The sequence below is a fragment of the Oratosquilla oratoria genome, chromosome 22, assembly GCF_046742065.1.
Source record: "Oratosquilla oratoria isolate Oo_2021 chromosome 22, ASM4674206v1, whole genome shotgun sequence".
Lineage (NCBI taxonomy): Eukaryota > Metazoa > Arthropoda > Malacostraca > Stomatopoda > Squillidae > Oratosquilla > Oratosquilla oratoria.
The window spans coordinates 58865696-58886529 of NC_134798.1; the positions used below are offsets into that span (position 1 = coordinate 58865696).

At 39.9% G+C, this 20834-nt stretch overlaps 1 protein-coding gene across 2 annotated transcripts; it reads right to left on the bottom strand.

Moving 5' to 3' along the window:
* Positions 1–3999: 3999 nt before the first annotated feature.
* Dhps (Deoxyhypusine synthase) lies at positions 4000–20429 on the bottom strand. 2 transcript variants are annotated; one of them, XM_076206156.1, is made up of 9 exons: positions 20278–20429; positions 18612–18742; positions 17127–17236; positions 15618–15757; positions 14753–14993; positions 13846–14038; positions 11621–11724; positions 9372–9497; positions 4000–9038 (listed from the first exon to the last, which is right to left on the bottom strand). In XM_076206156.1, exons 2-9 carry the CDS (start codon positions 18688–18690, stop codon positions 8955–8957), a joined length of 1077 nt encoding a protein of 358 aa, XP_076062271.1. In that variant the 5' UTR covers positions 18691–18742; positions 20278–20429; the 3' UTR covers positions 4000–8954. The 2 variants fall into 2 exon arrangements, with proteins under 2 accessions (XP_076062271.1, XP_076062272.1); XM_076206157.1 differs by lacking the exon at positions 20278–20429 and adding an exon at positions 20018–20156.
* Between the last annotated feature and the right edge of the window lie 405 nt (positions 20430–20834).

Below are 20834 nucleotides of genomic sequence, written 5' to 3' on the forward strand. Positions count from 1 at the left end.
CGTTCTTCTTCCCGAACACGACCGGGACAAAGGAGGCGCGTCGGTCAAAGTCCATTACTACTGGAAACAATGACGCGAGCCGTTCGGGTTTCTTCCTTCCAGTGGGCTCGCTTCTGGAAGACGTCCACAGGAACCGGAGTGATTCGATCACGTCATCATCATCCTCCTGGACACTTTCGGGCTTGGGGTCATCATGGAAGAGGAAATAAACACTTTCCCTTATGTCTTCCAGGGCTTCTTGGATGGCCCACTCTTCTGTGTGGGCTTTCTCTGTCCCATAACTTCCCAAAAAGCGCTGGACCGTGCGCTTGCCCAGATCCACCAGCTCCCCGACAGAGACCCGAAGTTTTCCTACGAAGAAATCCATCCACCAAAATATCCCCCCCAACTTACCCCAGAGTCCGGGGGCCCTCGTCCCTTCCCCGGACCCCGTGGGAGCGAGGCGGGGATAAGAGGAGGAAGGGAAGCTCGCCCTCGCTCCACCCTAAACCCAACCAATCCCATTCCCATTCCAAATCCCACTCCCATTATTTACCATTACCATTCCAAATCCCACTCCCATTATTTACCATTACCATTCCAAATTCCACTCCCATTCCAAACCCCCACTCCCTTTAAAGTTACTATTGCCACTCCAAATCCTACTCCCAATACCTATTCCAAATCCCACTCCCATTACAGTTCCCATTTGCATTCCCAATACCCACTCCCATTAGTTCCCATTTGCATTCCAAATCCCACTCCCATTACAGTTCCCATTTGCATTCCCAAAAGCCACTCCCATTAGTTCCCTCTTCCATTACAGTTCCCATTCTCATTCCAAATACCACTCCCATTACAGTTCTCATTCGCATTCCCAATACCACTCCAATTAGTTCCCATTCCAAGTCCCACTCCCAATCCTGTGAATAGCTTCGGTTCGACATCGGCGACAAAATGGGTTCTTTATGAAAGGGGCGATGAACTGCTGACACGACTTGATGGCGCGGTGGTAAAGTTCCCGGCTGCCACTACGGTGGTCCGGGTTCGAATCCCGCCCAGGGCTGAAATAATTTTCTGTATCATATGTGTTCATCAATTTGTTTTATTATTAGGGTCTTCTTGGCATTAAGTTCCAGGGGGGTCGATCATGTCAAGTCCTTAGCAAACGCAGTCTTTGTTGTTTTCTGGGCAATTAGCTCTATTATGGTGTCATTGGCTATCGCTGTGTGTTGGGTTTCTGTTGTTATCAGCTTTCGAATTGGAATTTCTAGTGCCGTTAATATCTTTTGTATTGATTGTATTGTTGGAGGGAGCCAGCCGAAGGCCAGTTTCCCCTGATCTTCTAGCCATTGCGCCGGAGCACGATGGGCCTGTATGTTCGTGTGTGTGTATTTATTGGATTGTATGGATGTGTGGATGTGCTGTGTCTTGTAACACTGCTTTTGACCCAGGGCAGTGGGCGAGATGCAGGGATGACCCGACATCCAGGAGGTGCCAAGATAAGAGGGAGGGAAAGAGGGTGGAGGGGAGTGGAGTACGTTAGGGATGGATAGGGTGGGAGTAGTTTTTGTGCCTTTGTTTTTTGGCTACCTCCCTTATAAGGGGGAAAAAGCCATTGGTATATGTATGCATGTGTTTGTGAATAAGAATAGAAGAGGATTGTGGGGAGGGGGAAATAATTGTAGGGGTTTGGTGTGTGTGGAAGTGTGATATTACCAGCTGGTGGTGGTTAGGGGGAAAGCATCTCGGTCAGCTGGTGCCCGAGTGACTATCTGCCGCATCCACGGATTTGCTCAGTTGCCGTTAGGTTCCTCGAGTTCTACGCCAGTTCTGCTTAAGGAGTGGTAGACCAGAAGTTCTTTTTCTCTCCCCCACCAGTTAACCAAGCAAGTTTTAAGACCGCAATGGCTGTGATGTGATGTGATATGGTTTAACATCACACACTCCCTCCTATCGGGAGGCTAGGATGGTGCCCCTCACAGAGGGCTTCGTAGCATGGAATTTAATGAACCATGCCCTTGGTTCAACTTCGCCGGTGGCAGGATTCGAACCGCCCTCACCTCGACCTTCGCCGCAAGTAACGACGCCTTAACCCGCTCAGCCAGCGAGCCTCCCATACTGCAAGGGCTATGCCTGGTTGAAAGGGCATATGCCAACAGAGTGAGGCTTGAGAGCGGCCTTGGCTTGGGTGATGGCTTATAACGCTGGGTGCGTTGAATGTTTCGAGCTTGGCAGGTGGCAGCGGGGACTCCAGATGCAGGTCTTTACTCAGAGTTCTATCTGTCGAATGGATATCGGATATGGATATGAGATTACATAGCTCTAGGCATTTAAATATATATATATATACACACACACATATATATATATATACATATATATATATATATATTTATATATATATATATATATTTATATATATATACATATACAATATAGGTTGAAAACTTATAGATCAAATGTGTTAAGCAATAAATAAAAAGTGTTTACTTTTTCATTTGAAACACGTTAAATTATGTAAATCATTGTTGGCCTAAAATTAAACATCATAATTTTATTGTAATATTATAAACACTTTTATTGATACATATATACCAAAGGCTTTTTCCCCCCTTACAAGGAGGAAAAAGCCTTTTATTGATAATCAAATTAAAAATTTATTATTATAGAATAAAGGGGTAAACCCATTTTCTAAACACTCGATATGCAAGTTGGTTAATCCATATGACAGATATTTCATGGCGCATTACTATTTAATTCTTCCTTTTTAATTCCTTTTTTGCCCATCAAATTATGCATGTGACCCATAAACACACTTTAACATCTTTATTATGATGGTAAATTACACATAAATCACCTAAATTAGTTATCAGGGCTTTATTATCCATTTTCATGCAATAGAATCTTCAAATCACCTTTTCCAATAAGTGCCCTGATGTTCAACACTGCTAATTTCATTTTTTATCTTCTGCAGTCCTGCTCTTGTCCTTCCTTCAGTTATTGCTGGACTCTACAACTAGAAAATACAAAAAAAATACCTTTCATAACCTAAGATATAATTATCCTTTTGTACACGTAAGAAACACCCAAGGGTGTGTGTGTAGACCTGCCAAAGTTGAGCCTTTATTCTGATTTTTCACATTTCCGCCTGTGGCACCTGTACCTTTGGCCTGAGTGGTGGCCAAGTGCAATTGGTGGCAGGCCTGGTAGTCCTCCACCCATGGGTGATGATATGTTGGCCCAATTGGATCAGGTAAAAAAAAATTACAACAAATCAAAAATTGAAAGGTGAACAATTTGGCCTAAACTTACCCCACAGGGAGAGAGTCAGGCACAGTGGATGGTTAAGTAGATGTGAGTCGCCTGGGCCCAAGGGCGTGGCGGTGGTGTCCCTCCAATTTGGGCATTTTCACACAGTTTTCACTTTTGGGTCTCTAGCGCCCATACTGTTGGCCTGAACGGTATCCAAGTGGACTCCACAACAGCCCAGGCTGCCATCAACCTGTGAGTGAGATGGTTGGTAAATCAGAGCAGGTGACCAAAATGACCCAAAATCGAAAAAATCTTGAGGAAAATCCAAAGATCACCGATTTGGCCCAAACTTACCCCACAGGGAGAGAGTTGGGCACAGTGCATGGCAAGGTAGACATGAGCAGCCTGGGCCCAAGGGCATGGCAGTGCTGCCCCTCCAAATTTGGACCTTTTCACCCAGTTGTCACTTTCCGGCCTTTGGTGCACGTACTCTTGGCCTGAGCGGTGTCCAAACAGACTCCACAGCCACTTTGTTATAAAGGGGAATGTGGACTTTGTGTATGTATGCACTAACCACAATAATCATATACTATAAGTATAAAGTAATGATCAGTATATGTTAGAACCATTTATTCTCTAATTAAGTACCCACAATGTAATGTGCATTCTTTACAGCCACTTTGTTATAAAGGGGAATGTGGACCTTGTGTATGTATGCACTAACCACAATAATCATATGCTATAAGTATTAAGTAATGATCAATATAAGTATGTTTGAACGATTTATTCTCGTTAAGTACTTACAAAGTAATGTACATTCTTTACATCAGAGATGGCATTTCTTAAGTGTACAAGTCTTTTACAAGCTTTCCTTTTTCTTTAAATATGTTGAAGCACATCAATTTTCATATTTCAGGGATTTTGGTGACAAGTTGCGATTATATCAATACTATCATACCCTACAAACATGAGTATAATGGACCAACAAAAAATATAACTCAAACTTGCATTACATCACCTGGTAGTAACTAGAGTAGTCATTTATTTCCTAAATCACAGCTTAAAAGTTTGGATATTCACAGCCTTTTATATATTGTATCTGTATACTCTAAATTGTGTGCAGACAAGATATCAACTGAGATGAATCTTTAGTATTTTTGGACTTTTTACGTGAGTAGATATAGAGCTCATGCGAATTCTTAGGTAAGAGCAGTGTGAAAAAAATCACTATTAACAAGGCATACCCTGTTCTTCTCCATCCTACTACAGGTAAGATGTCTCAATAATAGAATAGGCAGTAACAATCATAATAAGAAAATCCAAAGTAGTAAGGGCAGACTACATTAAATGATGATGATGATGATGATATGGTTTAACATCCCAAACTCCCCCCTATCAGAAGGCTAGGACAGTGCCCCTCACAGACGTCTCGATAATAGAATAGGCAGTAACAACCATAATGAGAAAATCCAAAGTAGTAAGGGCAGACTACATTAAATGATGATGATGATTATATGGTTTAACGTCACAAACTCCCCACTATCAGAAGGCTAGGCCAGTGCCCCTCACAGAGGGCTCTGTAGCGTGGAATTTAATGAACCATGCCCTTGATTCAACTTCGCTGTTAGCAGGACTCGAACTGCTATCCCCTCGACCTTCGCCACATGTAATGACACCCAAACCTACTACAGAAGGAAGCACTGTCTCAGTCCTTTTTGAGGAGGGGAGGGTAGAGTTTGTGATGTTGAACAGAATCAAGTTCTGCAGAAACAGAATAACTAACAGAACCTCATTCCTGTACAGTAAGTCCTCGTTATACGGTACATATGCGTTCATGAAAACCTTACCGCAAATTGAAATTACCATATACCAAACCCATTATAACATGTAATAATAGGATATAGTAGACGTACCTTTTCCCCGCTCTTTCCTCTTCAAAACATCTAGCGGATACCATATCTGTGAATTTTTCTTACCGTACATAGAATCGAGGGTAGTAATTACCAAATACCGTGACTGTGAATTTACCGGATAAAGAATAACTGCGTAAGGAGGACTCACTGTACTTACTGACTGCCTATCTTTTATGCAATCAATACTTTGAGAAGGGACCAATCATAGGTAGCTTGCAGAAGTTCTTCAAAATGGTTAGCAAAGATGATCTCCCTGCTGTCCGTTTTCTAAACTCATCAATCCTCTTTTCTCCATCTAGAGGTGCAGCCCTGAGAGGCTGACACTTGGTTCCCACACAAGGCCCAAGTTCTCTCTCTAACAACTTCAAGTATTTCTCCTCTTTTCACAAAAAGAGAACTGGGAGTTGGTGACGGTTTCCTTCCTACTAATTTCAGCTGGTGATTTATAAACATCCACAGCGGCCTTGCTGGGGATGTGCTGTGTCTTGTGACATTGCTTCTGACCCCCCAAGGCAGTGGAAAAGGTGCAAGGATGACCTGTCATCCAGGAGGTGCCAAGGTAAGAGGGAGGATAGAGGGTGGAGGGGAGTGGAGTGTATTCATGGAATGGGTGGGAATGGTTTTTATGCCTTTGTTTTTTGGCTACCTCCCTTGTAAGATGGAAAAACCCTTTGGTATACGTATGATTTATAAACACCCCTACACTAGTACAAAAGAGTCCAAGGTTTTTTCCTTGAGAAGACCCAAGGACTTGTCGGTGAAGTGTAAAATAACAATTATTATTAATACTTTTGATACTATTACAAACATAATATACCAAGGGCTTTTTCCCCCTTACAATGGAGGTTTGCTAAAGTTGATAGCCATCATTTCATCCCCACCCACTCCACTGGCCCTTCCTCCTTTCGTGGCTCCTCCTAGATGATGGGTCATCCCTGCATCTTGTCCACTGCCCTGGGTCAGTTGAAGCAATGTACCAAGACACAGCACATCCACAGCAAGGCCACTTCATTTAATTGGTGAACCACCCCTCTCCATCCCCTCATGCAGAAAAACAGAAGACAGGGAGAAATCCCTTTGGGCTGCACCAATTTATTATTCACACATACTCCCTCGCCCCCTATCTGCCATCCTTCCTTTCTATGCATCACAGCATCATCCATACACAAGCATTCTCCATTCACCCCTATCTTGTCCTCTCCCGTCCTTCCATTCTTCCATGTTTCACAGCATGGTTTCTCCAAGGGTAAGTCATGTGTGACTAATCTTCTATCCTTTTACACTAAGGTATATAAGGCGGCAGACAACAATGAAAATTACGATGTTATTTACCTTGACTTTAGCAAAGCGTTCGACAAAGTGCCACACCAGAGGCTACTAAATAAAATCAAAGCCCATGGCATAGGAGGAAAAGTGTTAGAATGGATTAGAGCTTGGATTAGTAACAGAAAGCAACGGGTCACCATAAATGGAATAAAATCTAGGTGGGGCAATGTTACTAGCGGGGTTCCCCAGGGCTCGGTTTTGGGTCCCTTGTTGTTCATTATGTATATAAACGACTTGGACGAAGGGTTAAATAGTGATGTTAGTAAGTTTGCGGACGACACTAAAATAGGACGCCTAATTAGGTCAGGAGACGACGCCCAGATTCTGCAGGATGACCTTAATAAGCTGTTAACATGGTCGGTGAAGTGGCAAATGAACTTCAATATCTCTAAGTGTAGCGTGTTAAACGTAGGGCTACACAACCCCGAAAATAGATACAACTTAGATAACACGTTTTTAGAAAAATCTGAGTGCGAGAGGGACTTGGGAGTTCTGGTGAGTCCGGACCTTAAAACCAGGAAGCAGTGTATTAGCGCCAGAAATAAAGCTAACAGAGCATTAGGCTTCATTGCTAGGACGGTAACGAATAGAAGTGCAGAGGTAATTATTAAACTCTACCTACCGATAGTTAGACCCATCCTTGACTATGCGGTACAGTTTTGGTCTCCGTCCTACAGAATGGACGTAAATTCATTAGAATTAGTACAGAGAAGAATGACCAAAATGATACAAGGACTCGGAAATTTGCCTTACGAAGAGAGGCTTAGGCACCTAAACTTACACTCTCTGGAAAGACGCAGAGTGCGGGGTGATCTAATAGAAGTGTTCAAGTGGATCAAAGGCTATAACAAGGGTGATGCAAACAAGGTCATCATAATAAAACAACAGGGCAGGACTCGCAGTAATGGGTACAAACTGGACAAATTTAGATTTAAGAAGGAAATAGGCAAGAATTGGTTTACTAATAGGGTGGTCGATGAATGGAATAAACTTAGTAACCATGTAGTAAGCGCTGAAACTATCAGTTGTTTTAAAAAACGATTAGACAACTTTATGGATGGGGATGACAGGTGGTGATGGATACGGAGCTGCCTAGTGTAGGCCTTATGGTCTTTTGCAGTCTCCTTTATTTCTTATGTTCTTATGTTCAACAGACATTCCACTCTTTCCCAAAGCCCCTTTTACTCCATCCATCCATCTCATCCTTGGTCTCCCCCCTCATGTTCATTCCTTCCACCCCTCTTCTACTAATCTTTCTTCACTCATTCTTTCCATGTGTCCAAACCACCCCAATACTCTTTCATCAACCCTATCTCCTCCTCACCTCCTCATTTTGCACTCTATCCAGCCTAGTAACCCCTACCATACTTCTCAGGCATTTCATCTCAAACACATTCAAACTCCTCTCTTTTGTTCCATGGTTCTGCCCCATCAGTGCTGTCAGCACAATCGCTCCCACATACAATCTCCTCTTAGCATCCATTTCCAAATGTATATTTCTCATGACACTGGGCTCAACAGCCAAAGCTGATTTATCCCCACTGCTTTATTACTTGCTTAGCCTCCCACACTACCCCACCCTCACCCACTCATGAAATATACATACATACATATACCAAAGGCTTTTTCCCCCTGACAAGGGGGGGTGGCCAAAAAAGAAAAAGGCATAGAAACCACTCCCACCCATTCCATCCCCTACATACTCCACTCCCCTCCACCCTCCCTCTTATCTTGGCACCTCCTGGATGACAGGTCATCCCTGCATCCTGTCCACTGCCCTGGGTCAGAAGCAGTGTTGCAAGACACAGCACATCCACAGCAAGGCCGCTTCATAAATTCGGCGACCCCCTCTCTCCATCCCCTCATGCAGAAAAGATGGGGAGAAATCCCTTCAGGCTGGGTCAAATTTTTTCTCGTACATACTTCAACCCCCATCTCCCACCCACTCCTCATGCATCACAGCATCATCCATACACAGCAGACAAAAAAGAAAAGATGGAACTAGAGACCAGAAGGTAGAAGATCTAGAGGTAGACCGAAGAAAAGATGGAAAGATGGAGTTGGAGAAATCCTTGAGGCAAATGGATTAGGAAAAATGGAGGATTTGAGGGAAGAAGAAGAAAGATCTGAGAGGACAATCTGGAGAAGTGTGCTGGCCCGCCTGACAGGCTGAAGGCCTACCTGGGAGCAGAAGTAAAACAAAAAAGAAATTCCTTTGCATCACATTATCTCTTCACACACTCACACACTCATCTTTTGCTCCTCTGCACACACACAACACATGAAATCATACAACCATGTGTACAGTAAATCCACAAAGTATAAGTGGTTCTGACTGAGATAAAGTGCAATAACAGGGTAGTCGACTGTGGTAAAAAGTTTACAAATGTAGTAGTAATCGAGACTTTGGCATCCCGTATGTGTATAACTTGAATGAATAAAGACAAATTTGTTGAGGAACTTCAAAGCAATTTTTGTTTTTTATTGCTTTTTATTTAAGTGATGGTGTCGAGCAAAGGTTTCTCCAACCAGCAAGGGAAAGACGAAGGAAGCTTCTCCATACACCTGCAAGACATAAAAAAGATTATATTGTATCGCTTGAGGAGAAAGTAGGCTAAGATTTACAGTGAGGGGTGGCACCCGTGACAAATGTGTTCTTATGTATTTTGTCATCAGCAATCATTCAACCATAGTACAGTGAGACCTCTCATGAACAGATGTTAATTAGCTGTGTTTTCAGTGTTTTTGGTGCTGTTGTTGAGTGCATGCAATCACTATGCCACCCAAAAACCACTCCTAAACACAGAGAACATAACAAAAACACCGCAAACGCAGCTAATTAACGTCCGTTAATGAGAGGTCTCACTGTATAATTAATCATCAATGATTTAAGCTTACCTTCACTGGTGTAGCCTCAATCTTGATTTTACCCCACGATACAGCTTCGTCTGGACGAGCTCCGCTATCGCTTCCATCCCATTCACTTGCAGTGTTTAAGAACACAGAATAGTTGGCACCATTTCTCTGTAAAAAGATTATAAAATAAAAAATGACTGCATGGAACTACAGCTTCTTTTTCATCAAGGTACAGTTACCTAAAAGTGGTGGTCCAACAAGATGGACTAAAGTGTAGCCCATTTTCAAATCCTGTCTAACCACTCAACTTCATCAGGAAGTGCAGCCCAAGGGCTCAGAATCCTTCTATGAAAGGAGACTTATCTCCAAAAATAAAAGAATGATGCGAGATTCTGTTTGATCCACAGGCATGCCACTAAAGTCCTTAACCTCTTCAATACGAGTCAAATATCCGCATGCACATCAGGTTACCCAATGTACAATGCTGCATCACAATATACGCATTATAAAATATAAAGTTACTGCTGTTATATTCATTCTCTTTCACCCTGAATATATGTAACATCACAGAAAATGTGATCAAGTCTGTTCACAGAATACGGGGATCACTTAGCTACAGCTACAAAATAAATATAATCAGGAAGTTGATGCCAGCATCCTTGTATATCCCACTCACAAATCATGATGTATACCCAGTACCAAAAAGAACATTAAAAAACTAGAAAGATTACAAAGAGCAACAACCAAACTAGCACCAACTCTTTCCGAACTAACATATGAGGAAAGACTGTCCAAATTAGAACTACCAACTTTGGAACAGAGAAGAGAAAGAGGTGACCTGCTGACTATCTCCAGAATAATGAAAGGAATGGAAGTTTTAGATAGGGATGACTTGTTAATATGGGATAAGGGTAAAATGAGAGGACACGAAAAGAAACTAAAAAAAGATAGTTACAGAAGAAATTTAAAAAGGAACAGCTTCCCACACAGAGTGATAGATACATGGAATAAATTAGACAACGAAACAGTGTGTGCAAACACTATACAAGATTTTAAGAAAAAACTTGATGTTGAGAGATACAAAGACGGGTCACCACGAGCATAGCTCCCTTTCACGTATAATACAACTAGGTAAATACATAGGCATCATCGTACTCATGAGGTTAAAGTACTGATTGCACATAAATGCCATCAGTGATGACAATGATGACTGGTTAACATACATATACCAAAGGCTTTTTCCCCCTTACAAGGGTGATAGCAAAAAAAAAACAAAGGCACAAAAACCATCCCACCCATTCCATCCCCAACATACTCCAATCTCCTCCCTCCCTTGTTGCAAAATTCACCCCATCAGAAAAAAAGAAGTCCATTGAAGAAAATACATTTAAGACTTTAAATTCCATAGTTGCACGTAATGAGTGGAGGACTATGGTAACTCAGTGAACTTTGGCACTGGTGTCCTGTGGCAGAAAGCTTGATGGATCACAGTGAGACTCCTGCTCAAGCTAACATTTGAAAGCATTATGGCCCCCTGTCACACATTCATGATTCTCGTCAAATATTGTGAATTTCAAAGGCTGGAAGACAACTTCGCTTAGAGCAGTGTTTCTTTAGTTGGGTTCAATCGAACCCCAGGGGTTCGGTGAGTCAGTTTCCGGGGTTCAGCAGTTTGGTTCACCCTTGGGTTCACATTGATTTGCAATAAATATTCATTATGTTTTTGTTTTATGTGAAATTCATGTTGTGCTGGTTTTGTTCTTTAAACACAGTGATTTTGTGTGCAAATGATCCATGGTACAATTTGTGCACTAATACAGTATAGTTCCTATGTTTTGAATTTGGAAAAAAAAAAAAAAAAAAAATAATAATAATAATAATAATAATAATAATTTCCAACTACGAAGGGTGCGATGAATCCATGTATGAAACTTGTGGGGTTCAGTAGCTCCAACAAGGTTAAGAACCACTGGCTTAGAGTATTCTAGACTTCCCTGTGGACAATTCAACAATATATCTAATACTCATACAGGTTTAACTTCTCTTAGTTCATCATTCAGCTTCTCAATATATGACACAAAGGTGATCTGACATTAAGAGATTCAAAAAATGAAAGATTGTAACCTAAGTTGTTTCTAATCAAATGAACTCACTTGAGTCATGTACGTGTGATAGAGGATTAAGGGCATGTAGTCTTATAATCCCGTACAAATACAAAGGGATCGATGTCTGGTCCCCTTAAACATAGTGAATTAATCATCATGCTACAAAACTGAGGAACATATATTTACCATCAAATTTGCATTGCAGATATGATGTTTACATAATCCACCACCAACAATAATCATCCCAGTATTTACGGATTTCTTGGCAAACTGATTAAGTCTCCTTAAATCTGTAGGGAAAAAGAAAATGAATATAGTTAACATCAATTTCAATGGGATCAACTACAATTTAGTAATAATAGTAATGGGACCAATAACGGGTACCTGCAAAATGGATGTATTGTATTGTCCATCATCACAACTCATTGATGCCCTCCATCAGAAGGTGCAGCCTCAAGGGGCTGATGTTTGGTTTCTGGACTAGGACCAAGATATTTTTAGCAACTTGAATGGTATTTATTCAGACTTTCATAAAAGGAGAATTGACAACCAGAGAATGTTCCCATCCTCCTCCACCCCATTATAAGCAGATGATAGATAAACTATTCCACATAAAGGCCCTATTCTTATTTTATTTTATTTATCTATTTTTTTTTTTTTTTTTTTTAAATAAAATAAATTGCCCCAAACACATTTATTTATATAAAGCTTTTATTAGCCCATGTTGTCAGGTCAAAGGAAATAATATTTTTTTCTTTTAGTTTTGTTTCATTTATACCTTCTCACTGGCCTGGCTAATGAACACACAAGCTGATGTATGTTTTGTACAAACAGTAGGCCCACAATGTTTTTTTTTTAAATACCAGCTCTAGTGGCAGTTCAGCAGAAAGAAAAATAAATAAAAATAAATAAATAATTGGGGGAAGGGGGGTCCAATGTCAGCAGGCCCATAATAAAAAAAAGTCTGGCCTAATACATACATACATACATATACCAAGGCTATTTCCCCCTTACTAGGAAGGTAGCCAAAAAGGAAAAGGCATAAAATCATACCCACCCATTCCATCCCTAAAAACACTCCACACCCCTCCACCCTCCCTCCCATCTTAGCACCTCCTAGATGACGGGTCATCCATGCACCCTGTCCACTGCCCTGGGTCAGAAGCAGTGTCGCAAGACACAGCACATCCACAGCAAGGCCGCTTCATTAAATCGGCGACCCACCCTCTCTGTCCCCCCATATAAAGGAGAGGACAGGGAGAAATCCCTTCAGGCTGTGTCAAATTTTGCTCACACACACTACCTCATCCCCCATCCCCCCGTCCATTCCATCTCATGCATCACAACAACTGGCCTAATACAACATACACAATATATATATATATATTTTTTCTACAAAACCTATAGGAGAACCCAGGGTTATTCCCAGGTGATATGGGGCTGCAGGTTTCCACTTAATAAAACTCAGAGCAACAAATATCATCAATAATGACAATTAACTAAGTTCACTCTCATTATTAATACTATACTTGTACACACATGTGGAAGGCAAAGGTGGGTTGAGCAAACTCTAAGGAAAAACAGGGAATGAGTGGATGGACAGGTTGAATGGGGGACTGGGTACAAGAGGAATGTCTGTTGAGCAGGGAAATGAGAGGGCAAGAGTTAGGTGTAAGTAGGGAGTTCTTGTGAAAGGATGAATAAATGACTTTGAAGGGATTTCTTCTCCTCTGCACTGTAAATTCTTGAATAGGGGTTTACCATGTGATGAAAAAGGGAGGGGGGGATACCAGATGTGGCTATCAGGCTGTGCTGTGCCTCGCTGCACTGCCTATGACTGGGCAGTGGGTGAAGGACAGGGATGAACCTTTATCCACAGGGAGCTAAAATAAAAAGGACAACCAATTGGGGTTGGATGGGTGTGCGATGAGTGATGGGTGAATATAGGCTATAGACTTGAGAAGAGTGGGATAGGACCTATTGTTGAACTCGTTGAAAGATCACAACTACGATGGTAAGCCCATGTAAAGAGAAAGCCTCGAGATGAAGGAGTACACAGGATTTTGCAGTGGCGCCCAGAGGGCCCGAGGCCACTCAGAAGACTGCAGAAAAGATGAACAGGTAATAGTGACGAGGCTCTTAGATGAAAAGAAATATCAAGGGACAAAGTGATGGAGAATCAAGACTATGAGGAGCATGCATTGTGGCAAGGCTTGGTGTCGACGGGACAAAAATCCTAACAACATGGATGTTGAGCAGCAGCATATATATATATGTATATATAATACATACATACATATACCAAAGGCTTTTTTCCCCTAATACACTCCACTCCCTTCCACCCTCTACCCTCCCTCTTATCAAATAATAACGTGTGTGCATTATTTTTCACTAAACACTTTTAAGCTTACCAGAATTGATGTCCATAACTAGACCCGGACTCTTAATTCCGTGGAAATACATCATGTCTCCCAGGCTGCCATCTGTTATGGCAGGGCTGAATATGGGGATTTTATTTTTAGCTGCCCAATATGCAATGCTCGATGTATCGTTTATCTCCTCACCCAAACGAGTGATCATTTTTGACGGAGACCAAAGAGTACCCTAGAGGGAAAATGTTAATTTTACTAACATGGGTTCAACTTAAAGATATATACAAAATGCTCTATCAAATCCAATATTTTTCTTTGAAATTTTATTTCCACATAAAGATTGCAGGATGAAAATGTTTGTATCAAAAGAAGACTGATGGATTTCCTATCCTATCTATGTAGTCAATCTATGCCATTAACCACTTCGGTATGATGATGCCTACGTTGGCGTCATGAGGCACGAGTGGATACACAAGGATGCTGGCGTCAGTATCTCAATATATTATTTTTGTAGTTGTACATGAGTTACCACTGGATCCTGTGTAACAAGTAATCCAGCAGTGACTTTATAATGCAAGTAGTGTGATGAATGGTACATATGGCAGCCAATGCTGTGTGCAAGAATTTGACTCATACCGAAGTGGTTAATATTTGTAAACATTGTTCTATTAGGTACTTTACTATATAAGAAGGCAAGTTACAAAGATAAACTATACATGAGGACACTGATGAAACACAATCTAATTTCTACAGTTTTACAAACACTTTAAAGTTAAGAATAACAGTATTTTGTCTCAATATATTTTCCTATTTACACAAAATAAGAGGATCATATCATGAACCTGCCTGTATTTAACATTCATTCAATGATATTGTAAAATACTTTCATGAACCATTTGTCCCCTAAGAATAAATGCTAAATGACCCATTACGAGTCATATCTTACCTCTGTCTTTTGTTCCTCGAGCATTTTGTCAAGGATAGGCATGACCCAGTCCTCAAATTTGCAGTAGTTGTCATTTGGTACGATTAAATTTCCGATACGATTCTGCCCCTTAAGCCTGAGCTCTTTGCCCTTGAGATACCAATCTCCGAGGTACGTTGGTGCCAAACACTTGATCAAATCCTCTTCCACACCACCTGCAGTTGTGACTATGCAATCAATCATACTGTGTTCTACCAAAAATCTGAAAACAAAATTGCTTTACTCTTCCAGTTCACCTCGTATACTCAGAAACCATCAAAGAATCAAGTAACACTGAAGTCTAATTATAAAACTACCATCCAGGAAATAAATACAAATGCCTTATTCTCTATTTCAAGATGTTTACTGTTATACATACATACATACCAAAGGCCTTTTCCCCCTTAAAAGGGGGGTGGCCAAATCAAAATGCACACCCACTACAGCTATTCATATCTTTCCTTTACCCTCTCCTCTCTACCCTAACCACCATCCTACATACCCTTTCATTTTCTTCAAAAACATCCCATTACACATATACATTTACCAAAGACTTTCCCCCTTACAAGGGAGGTAGCCAAAAAACAAAGGCATAAAAATCTACTCCCGCCCATCCCCACATACTCCACTCTCATCCACCCACCTCCATCCCTCTTATCTTGACATCCTTTTAATATTTTCAAAATTCTCTGACAAACTCCTACCACTTATTACGTTCACTCTCATCTTGGGCTCCCTCACTTTATGCTTCACTTCCGCCCTCTCTCCTCATCTTGTTACAAACCACATAAACTTTCAGTTAAACATGTTATTTTTATCTGATAAAATTATTTTCTTTAATTGTTACCTTATGGTTTCTCTAACTCCACATGATGACATATTTGATGTGTAGCCCAAAAATATGTTACAGTTCTTTCTAATTTTTATGAATTCATCTTCCTCCTCATCACAGAAACCTTCTGGCATTGGTTGTTCTCGTGTATGAATCTGGAAGGGGGAAAAATGAAATAAATAAAACCAATAAATAAATAAATAAATGAAATTAATAAATGTAAACCTATTTATCTATATATGAAGGATTTTTTTTCCCACTTACCAATGAGGTAGCCAAAGTCAAAAGGCATAAATTCACTATCACCATTTTCATTCCCACCCATTCCACCCCCAGATCACCATTTCCTCTCTCTATTCTTAGCTCCTCATGAATGATGGGTCATCCCTACATCCCGCCTGCTGCCCTGGGTCAGAAGCAATGCAGCAAGACACAGGACATCCACTGCAAGGCCACTTCACTTAATTGGCAACCACCCCTCTATGTCCTCTTATGTAGAAAAAATGAAGGAGAGAAATCTCTGGGCTGCATTGAATTATCATTCACACACAACCCCTCCCCAACCCCCTCCCTTCCTTACATCACAGTATCATCTATATACAGCCATTCTCCACTCCCTCTTATCTCCTGCATTCTCCCTTCCTTGCTCAATAAATGATAGTTTCAGCACTTACTACATGGTTACTAAGTCTATTCCATTTGCTGACCATCCTATTAGTAAACCAATTATTGCCTATTTCCTTCTTAAATCTAAATTTGTCCAGTTCAAATCCATTACTGCGAGTCCTGCCCTGTTGTTTTAATATCTCTATATGGAAATGAGGAAATTGACGGTTTGAAGATGGGCGGCTGGGAGATGACTCCTTGGTACCCCTCACACAGGATTACCTCATGTTTGTTGTCAGTCCCAGAGGGTGAAAAATGGCATAAAATAGAGATCTTTCATCAAGTCTCACTATTCCTAGCTTTCTCCACCTATGATATATTGACTGTATAATTCTAGGGTAGTTAATAAACTAAATGTAGTTTTATGCTGTTAATAATCCACTGGCCTTGCTGTGGATGTGCTGTGTCTTGCTACATTGATTCTGACCCAGGAGAGTGGGTGAGATGCAGGGATGACCCATCATCCAGGAGCCATGAAAAGAGGGAGGGAGGGGGGTGAACGGGGGTAGAATATGTTGGGGATTGAATAGGTGGGAGTGGATTTTATGCCTTTGTTTTTGTCTAACTCCGTTGTAAGGGGGAAAAACCACTTGGTATATGTATGTACAATAATCTAAAGACTTCAGTGACACCCCTAACCAGTCATATATTTTTTTTTTTTTAGTGATTTTAAACTCAGAAGAGAATGCTGATCACCTTTAAATTTTATCCCTCCTTTTTTTCTTTTTTCCTCACTTGCTTATACTTTTCCTTGACTACCTCTAAGAATTCAGCTCTTTGGCACAAAGGGACTGAAGTCCTCGTTACTGTCAATGAAACACTCCCTAAGATCTTAACATAATTGGGTTCAAATATTACCATCTTTCGGATTTCTTCTACAGCCATTCCAAAACTTGAAGCTTGGAAACCGGAATGCTTGAAAGACTCCAAGAGTTTGGAATAATCCACCCCATCATTGAAGTCGTAACCTGAAAGATGGTTAATTAATTAACTGTTCAACTTGAGGATCCAATGACAGGTGTCTGGTTGTGGTGATCCTGCAAGACTGACAGTGGAGCTGCACATCTCATACTCAGTCTGGACTGGACCCAAGTTCAATTCTATTTCTTATACCCTTTAACCACTTCAGTACGACTCAGTATCAGCTGCCATATGTAATTTACATCACATTACTCGCATTATAAAATATAAAGTCACTGCTGTATTACTTGTTCTCTTTTACTCTGAGAAATAATAAACACAGAAAATGTGATCAAACCAGTTCACAGAATCCAAGGGTAACTCATGTACAACTACAAAAAAAATATATGTATAATCAAGACACCGATTCTGGCATCCTCGTGTACCCACTCATGCCTTATTGATGCCTATGTAGGCATCATCATACTGAAGTGGTTAATCATGCAAAGGTTGTAACTGGTGACTGCTCCCTTTCTATTACATTTAGACCATGACACAGAAAGTCCCACATTACTACAACATCGACAAAGTTCCTTGCCGGATAGATCTGTGGGAAGGCCTGAGAAATGTTGTCAGCCATTGTGGGGCTGCAGGCTTCCAGTCAGCGAAACTCAAGACAACAATTGTTATCAATTGCCAGTTACCGGATACCTTCAGCTCCAAAGCAGCTAGCAAAGGTCCCTCAGCCCCCCTATATGGAAAGAAACTTGACTGATACCTGCATTGTACCTATGTGGGACTGTTTCTATGTCACTACCTTGTTGTGGCAACAGCACTAGCAACAGAAAGGGCCAAGTCTTCCTTTGTCAGTTCTCGTATCTAAAGGTGGAGGAAATACAGTTGACATTGACAGAGATATCTCAGGGCCACTCCAAGTACTAAGTGCTAGTCCTCTGGGACTGCACTTTCGCATGGATCCAAAGACGTTGACAAGTTTTGAAAACGGGCAGCAGAGATTACTCTATGATGTCCATTTTGCAGGGCCATCTCTTTTAATACCTGTCATGGGTGTCCTGATAATTCATTAAACTAATTCCATAGTAAATAAAAATATACCAAGGAATAAAAGATATGTTTATTACAATGTGTGTCCCAAACGCTACTCCAGGAAGCAATACAAGAAATGTGTCATTGCATAAACAAAATATAACACCAGCTATTTTAGTGAGAAAGTAAATGGCACTTAGTGTTTAGAAAGATTAACAATATATAAAGGATTCTTTAATCATCATTAACTCTTTTGACTATTAAAGGGATTAATGGGTCCCCAATGACCTTCCACATTAAAAATTTATCAATATCTAGCAACATGAGGCATAGGCTAGGGTTAAAAATGACATACAAATATAAAATTTAGTCCCAAAACAACTCTGTGGTCCTTACCTTTGACTGTGGGTGTTCCTTCTGGTGGGGGTTCTGACCTTACTAGCACAGCTTCTTTGGCAATGTCTCCGCTCTCCATTGCTACTTTTTCAAAAACTAAAACTGGCAATTATGCAATACATCCACTATATCTGAAATACAAGAATTATATACTTTACTCAGTTACTTATCAGATAAAGATTTTCATACGGAACTTGTACAAGTAAATAAATACAAAGACTTAAATAATGGGTAAATTAAAGCAATATCGCTACTGCTATGTAAACATTATGTCATGTTCAATCAGCAAACTTATTAGTGTACCAGTTTTTTGCCACAGATCAAAGTGAAATTCTCAGACTTTGGCAAAGCCTGTCCTTGTCTAAATTTTTACTTCTCTGCATATACGACATGCAAATTCTACAGGATACTATGGCTACAAACTAGCAGAACTACCCATTTGGGAATGCTATGCATCTTTATGACTAACATCATCTGAGTAACTTCTTTCTGATATTCAGGTGAGTGTGGTTTCACCTTTAAAGGTCAGAATGCAAAAGATGAGATAATATCTTTAAACCACCAAATCCCTTTTAGAAATGGTTTTGTAAACTATCCCAGTCAATTCCACCAGGGTGATAGTCATATTTTGATTAAAATATGTGCTTATAGGAGTGGATTTCTGAAGATCCCTGAAAATAGTGAAATGCACAGCCATTTATCACTCATTACAGAATGTCATAGTAGTCAAACATTGTGACTGTATCTACATAGTGGCACCTCAGGATTTATTATTGCGTACACACTCTCAGTTTCTATAAAAAAAATTCCAGAATTTATTTGAATCTGAAGAAGAGAGGTTAAACAGTGGAGTTTGTTTATCATCTGTCCAGTTATATATGTTTTGATTTGAACATCAATTAATGTCTATAATCTAAGTATCAGATTCATTATGCTATGAAACAGGTATGACATCACAATATCATGAGGAAATTTCTTAATTTTCAAAGGCACTAATAATTTGCCAAGAAAATATTATCGAGAAAAACCCCCTTATTTCATCTAAGTTGTAACAAACCATCAAAAGAAATTATATATGATTATGGCACAATATTAAATATTTTTCTTATAAAATAATGAGGACTGAGGGCATACATGATACAGAAAAACACATTTAATATTACCAATTTCAAAATTTCAGGGTTACTGTCACTGCAAGGGACTACAAAAGTTCACAAAATGTCACTGACAATGCCTTACGTAACAGTGCTGTTGATTTTAACTTGTAATATATAGGAATATACAGCTCACAGAAAGGACTTCTGAATGCCAACCCGGTATAAATGAGGGAATGTCAACACATGAAGACTGCTGAGTAAAGACTAAAGATTACACAACATGTTTGCAACTGCAACTGTTTCGTGTACCTGTGGGAGTTTCAAAAGTAAAATATGCTTTCACAAACGAAGTGTCCGTCAACACCTGGATGACATGGGTAATATAAATATTACAGAAATTCACGTGCCGGTACCGACATCCTGTAATGCTGTTTATGCAGCGACAGAGTTAATTCACTATACATTGGAACTTAATATATAATGTTATTCAAGCTCAAACACACGAGTTAGCAAACAAGTATGTGATGATCACATTGAATATAATTGGTATAACACCATTATTAGATTACCTTATATCTCGCCCTGCTTGGAATTATATCATTGGGTGAATGATTGTGTAAGAATCCTGAATATGCAGAGACAAATACTTTAAAGAAAAATGAAAAAATATATAATTTTTTCCATAAATTTTACATAGAATTCATACCTTAAAATAATTAGATATTGTACATATGCTGCATACATATAATAAAGGTATTTGACGTCTTATATATCCTGTAAGTATTAGTTATTTTTCTTACAGTGATTATGTTGCAATCGAAACAAAGAAACAACTATGCAAAATTTTGTTGGGAAGTAATTAGGTAATGTAGCTCTATTATTCTCAAGAATAATGAGAGTAAGTCGTGTAAATGAAGAAAAATATAAGTAAATAAAATATTAAATAAATTGTATTACATATTTTACGTGGCGAGTATGGGAGGACATTAATTTATCCAGTGCGAAAAATTAATGGAATATAATATTTCAAATACTTCCAACATTATACCTTATATGATTCTTGTTCAACTATAATATTGTATTTGTTGAACTAGCAACTCAAGACAAGTGCTCTCGCATTGAAATG